Source organism: Belonocnema kinseyi, chromosome 1, assembly GCF_010883055.1.
Source record: "Belonocnema kinseyi isolate 2016_QV_RU_SX_M_011 chromosome 1, B_treatae_v1, whole genome shotgun sequence".
Taxonomy (NCBI): domain Eukaryota; kingdom Metazoa; phylum Arthropoda; class Insecta; order Hymenoptera; family Cynipidae; genus Belonocnema; species Belonocnema kinseyi.
The window spans coordinates 57,294,366-57,299,817 of NC_046657.1; the positions used below are offsets into that span (position 1 = coordinate 57,294,366).

Sequence of the window (5,452 nt, forward strand, 5' to 3'; positions counted from 1 at the left end):
TTTTTAATCCAAATGATTTATTTAACAAGATATTTTAAATTATTTTCATATACATTTATTAGAAAGGTTCGAGCTTTCAATAGCTCAATAACTTAGCTATAATAATAAAAATGCTAATGACTTAAAGGCTAATTAGAGGTGCTTCAGCATTTCTTTTTGCATGTCTCCATTCGTTGAGATCTGCTAAGATTCTTCTTCCATAGGCGTTGTGCAATTCCCGAAATGAAACCCGAGTTCTTGGGACATTTTCGGTTCTTCCAGGCGCAGATCTAACACTTTGAGATCGCTGATGAGTTTCGGTCCGATTGAAAGGATTGTGCCTTTGCCTGGGTGGAGCTTTTGGCGATTCCTGGGGAGGAGTAATCGCTGTTGTTTCTTCTTCGGCTGTGTCCAATTGCCTCTGTAATTCTGCTACCATCAGTTTCATGTAGTCGTAACTCGCGCAAGCTAAGGCTTTCATCCACTGTTCCATCGATTCCTGGAAAAGAGAGAGAGGAACCTAATTTAGAGAGCCTCTCGAAATTATCGTTGAATCGGACTTTATAAACATCTACATCGGTTTTTGCTTTCGTGAGTTACCGTGCTTAACTGATCGGTTCTGATAGGGCACTATAAAGATGAGTATGTGCATCCGCCATTTTCGGTTCATGGAGTAGAGCGAGTATGTATAAAACGTGTGCATTAAACGCGAGAATTGAAGCTCGGCTGTGATAAAATTAGCTTTTTATATTAATAAATAATAGTTTGAATTTGTTTATAGACGTGCTAGGAAACATATGAATAAATATTTTTCTTTCGAAGTGTTCTGAAATGGGGTTTAGAAACTGTAATTGTGAAGACCGCATACAGCCTACACAGGTGATTATTAAACGTAAGTAAATAACTTATTTATTTAAATAAACATAGAAGAAGTATATCAGATTAAGTAAAACTATTGCAGAGAAGTGATTTGACGTATTTACGTTCCAATTGCAAATTTATATGTAGGTAAACATAACCTCACTTTAGACTGTATAACATGTGCATTGTATGTTGTATACTTTTTCTATGTTAACTTAAATAAATAAGCTATTTACTTACGTTCAATAAGCTCCTGTAGGCTGTATGTGGTCTTCACAATTGCAGCTTCCACACACCATTTCAGAACACTTCGAAAGAAAAATATTTATTCACACGTTTCCTAGCACGTCTATAAATAAATTCAAACTATTATTTATTAGTATGAAAAGCTCATTTTATCAAAGTCGAGCTTCAATTCTCGCGTTTAATGCACATGTTTTATACATACTCCCTCTTCTCCATGGACCGAAAATGGCAGGTGCACATACCCGTCTATTTAGGTGCCCTAGTTCTGATCTTCGGCGGACATAAGGACAAAATGAAAAGCGCGTCCATTCTTCATTTTGTTAGGTGTGGATTACGTCGGTTTTTTGCTTTCGTGAATGAAAAACTATCATCCAGAGGGGGGGGGGGTAACACACGTTAAAGGGGTGGAACATAAGGATCCTCTCGGCAAAGGATGCGACAAACCATGTGCCTAATACGGATTGGTCGAGTTGAGTTTCTGGAGACTTCCGCTCAGGTTAGGTGGGGGTAGTGGGAGGCAGCTGTCCGTTTGTGCAGTGTGTAAATATGTGTGTGTTTGCATTCAGTCTGAGGTTAAAAGTAAGATCGTACGGAGGGAGTCTGACGTCATTTCCTGTCCACTTTTCACGGGTCTGTGGAGAGGGAGCATTGGCGCATCCTTCCCTAGAGGATCCTTAGTGGAACAATGTAAAGATCGCCATCTACATTAATACCCAGTAACTAACATTTAATATGGTGGCCGAAGCGAGAAAATAAAAATCTATTTAATTATATAATTATCCAAATCATAAAGTTTTTACTAAAATTTCAGAAAACAGAGAATAAACAAGAATTTAAACGTAAATTCTTGTTCATTTTCAAATTTCTGCTATTTCAGTCAAGACTCCCACATTGCTGTATTATATATAACAGAAGAATTGAAGGGTGATTAGTATATTAACGAAGAGTTTGTGGGTATATATTGCAATGCTGCTTGATGAAAAGGCTCCCGCCCAGTGGGGCAACGGGCTGGGGAACCCAGTCCATTGCCCCGGGTGGTGAAACAAAATACGAGAAGAAGCGAGGTCGGCCCGATCTCTCCCTCTAATGGAAGGAGAGGCCCGACCGAGTCCGCCGCTCCCGCAACAATTGAAGTCCAATAGAACTCCGGGTTTCCAACACCCATCAGACGGCAGCGGACGCTATTGGTCCAATGAGACCAGCGTGCAGTGCGGGCAGTATATTAGAAAGAAAAGAAATAAAAATTTTTAATAAGTGAGTTTAAGAAATCTCAAAAAGGTGAGAAAATACTCTAATAGAGGGGTTAATTAAAAACTGTTTAGAACGGAAAGTGGGAGGGCATTTCAGGGCTTTAGATAGACCTTTAATGGTGTTGGGTTGGAAATTTTGGAATCTGGGGCAAACCCAGAGGACATGGTCCAAGTCTTCTTCGACATTGGATCACACGGACAGATAGCGGAATCTGTGACGTTTTTACGTGCAAAACTGGCATTTAAGGTGTAGTGGTTACTTCTCATACGAAAGATAGATGCAATCCATTCTCTTCTCGCGTTAGAGGAGGCAAACCATGTTTTCTTGCATTGTTTATAGAAACATTGAGTGTAGTCGACATCTTTCGAATTGGCCATAGGAAGAATACAGGCATGAAAGCTGTCTTTGAGATCCTTGACGGTAGAGTGATAGAAATCAGAGTGAGGAAGGGAAATATTTAGAAGATTGGCGTTTGTAGCTGCTGATTTATCAGCCATACCTGGCCGCTCATCATCATTAAATTTAGCAAGCGTGGCAATACGGTTTCTGATAAGAAAGATCAAGCTAGATTTAATGGTGTTAGGACAATGTGAAGCCACAGTCTGGAGAACGCTTAACGAGTCAGTAAAAATAACCGACTCTGAAAAGCTGTTCTGCAGGAGGTAGTCCAAGGTCATCTGGTGCAGAGCTGCCCTGAACCAAACGACCTATGTCTTGCTCAATCTGAGTGACAAAAAGGTGATTTTCGTAAGGAAATTCGAAAAATGGGTACACATATGCTCCTCTTATTTGGTGTTTGAAGCCCTTGACCTTGCCAAAGGTATTAAGAAGAATAAATATATCCTTAATACGATAAGTATTTTTGAGTTGAGAATTATTCCCAAGGGTTAGTAAAGTATGAGGAAGAGGGTGATCTAGAAAGGAAAAGGTTTTGATTATATACTTTTTGGCTAAATAGCAGAATCTAATTTTTAAAGGAGGCTTACAAGTTTCCGCAAGCATGACATTTATGGGGTGCTGCTGTGGTACCCGAGTGCTAATCTCAGTGCTTGGTTACGAATTTCCTATAATTTATCGAAGTATTGCTGATTTTTGAAAGTAAAAATATGTGAGCCGTAGTCGATACAACTTCTAATCATTGTGTTATAAACTGTCAGAAGGATAGTGGGATCGGCCCTCCCTCCCATACTCCGATGAGGACTATATATATACAAAGCGGGCCACGGGATAAGGAACACGTAAATCGCGCAGGTCCTCCACTAAGATCTGTGAGATGACACTGGGGAAGGCTCCCTTTATATCCAAAAAAATGCCAGCTGTGACCTCCCTACTTGAGAAATCAGACCAATCTTCGGTTGCCAGAATGGCCAGACTGTCAGGGCAGAATCTGCCCTTGCTGAAACCGAATTGGGAAGGTGATAAGCTAAAATTGTGTTCTAGATACCAGTTAAGTCTATTATGAATCAGTTTTTATATTAGTTTGAATAAGCATGATGCTAGGGAAATTGGACGAGATTTTCCCTAAGTTGATTTTTGAATAAAGAAAACGAGAAACTTGTTCCAAGAACTTGGAAATGCTCCAGATTGAAAAATTTGGTTGTAAATTGCAAGAAGAGCAGATCTGGCTTCATCAGGAAAATGTTGGATAATGTTCTAGTTTATTTTATCTAAACCTGGGGATGATTTAAATTTGAGTGAAGAGATGGCTATGTTGAGTTCTGAATCAGAAAATGGAGCCTGTAAATAAGGTTTATCTCTAAAATCATGGGGAAATTTGTCATTGAAAACGGTAGGAGGGCAAGTTTCATCAGTTAAAAAATTAAGGTGGGCAATCACTTCTCTATCAGCTGAACAAGAGGCGGTGGCTATCTGGGTGAATCTGTTTTTAAAAATTTGTACAGTTCTCCATACCTATGAATGAGGGGTCATTCTATCAAGGGAGTAGCAAAAACTTCGAAAGAATTTCTTCTAGCTTCATTTAAGGTTCGCTTGGTCATTGCTTCAATTCTTTTTAAATTAACGTAATTGGGATACTCGGATTTACTTCTAAATTCTGCGATGGCTTTCTTTCGTTTAGAAAAGGCCTGGTCGCAAGTTTTGTCCCACCAAGGTGCTGGGACAAAATGTTTATTTTTTTGTTTGCAAACGTGATTTCCAGCACCCGGAGTAAGAACTGGTTTAGAGGGGGGGGGGGGGGGCAAGCCAGGGAAACCGCCTTGTCCACTTCTTCAACAAATGTGTCGTAATTACTTGAAGGCTTAGGTGACTCTAAATTTAATTTTTGATCTTTAATGAATTCTGATAAATTGGAGGAAAATTTGAACCAGTCAATTATTTTTAAATTATATTTATGGGAAGCGTAGACCGGAATAGGTATGGAGAAACCCAGGCATGTGACTGCCGGAAAGTAGTTGTTGTTGACTGCGAGAACAGAGTCGAAGGACGCTGTCCAGCATCTGTTAGGAATTTTATTGTCCGCTGAGGGAACTCTGTAGACTGAAACAATCAGGAGTTCACCCACGGAGGAATCTATCGACACCGCTAACGTCTCGAGGCTGTTTTCCACGTTAACTATAGAAGAAACTCTTGAGAAAGCTATACCTTCGCGAATGGCTATGGCCAAACCACTGCCTCTATTGGATAATCTACCTGTTCCAATGATATTAAATTTTTGAGATCGAATTTTTTTTAGGTTTCAAAAATGTTTCGCAAAAAAGTATGATATCAAGGTCATGGGAGATGTTCAGAAGGTCACCCTTCTTGTTCATCACACCCTGACAGTTCCACTGCATTATTCTTAATTTGTTAATTTGGGCCATTTTGTGAAGGAAGTAATGAGCATGACAGCGAGTTAACGCAGTTGTGGAGTTGAGTTAGCAAGCCATGACCCTCCCGGGAACTCAATGAAGCTCCGGACGCGAGTGCTCCCATGACACCCATGCGAGTGGCAAGAATGCTATTAATGATGGGAATGGCTTTGGAAGTGCTTAGCGACAACGGGGGTACTTTTGAAGGAGGATCAGGTGATAGATTTCGCAGCGCGCTACCTGTAGACAGGGCACTATCTATTCTTCCGTTATTGAAGAAAGGGAAAAGGAGAGTGGGTGGGGCTCTT

At 40.2% G+C, this 5,452-nt stretch overlaps 1 protein-coding gene across 1 annotated transcript in view; it reads right to left on the bottom strand.

Annotated features, from left to right (window-relative positions):
- Positions 1-5,452, bottom strand: part of LOC117167540 (sesquipedalian-1-like) — a 12,841-nt gene continuing 7,389 nt past the window's right edge. Inside the window, exon 2 of the mRNA XM_033352550.1 lies at positions 1-478. Coding sequence (XP_033208441.1) covers positions 122-478 — 357 coding nt within the window. The 3' untranslated portion in view covers positions 1-121. The remainder of the gene's footprint in view (positions 479-5,452) is intronic.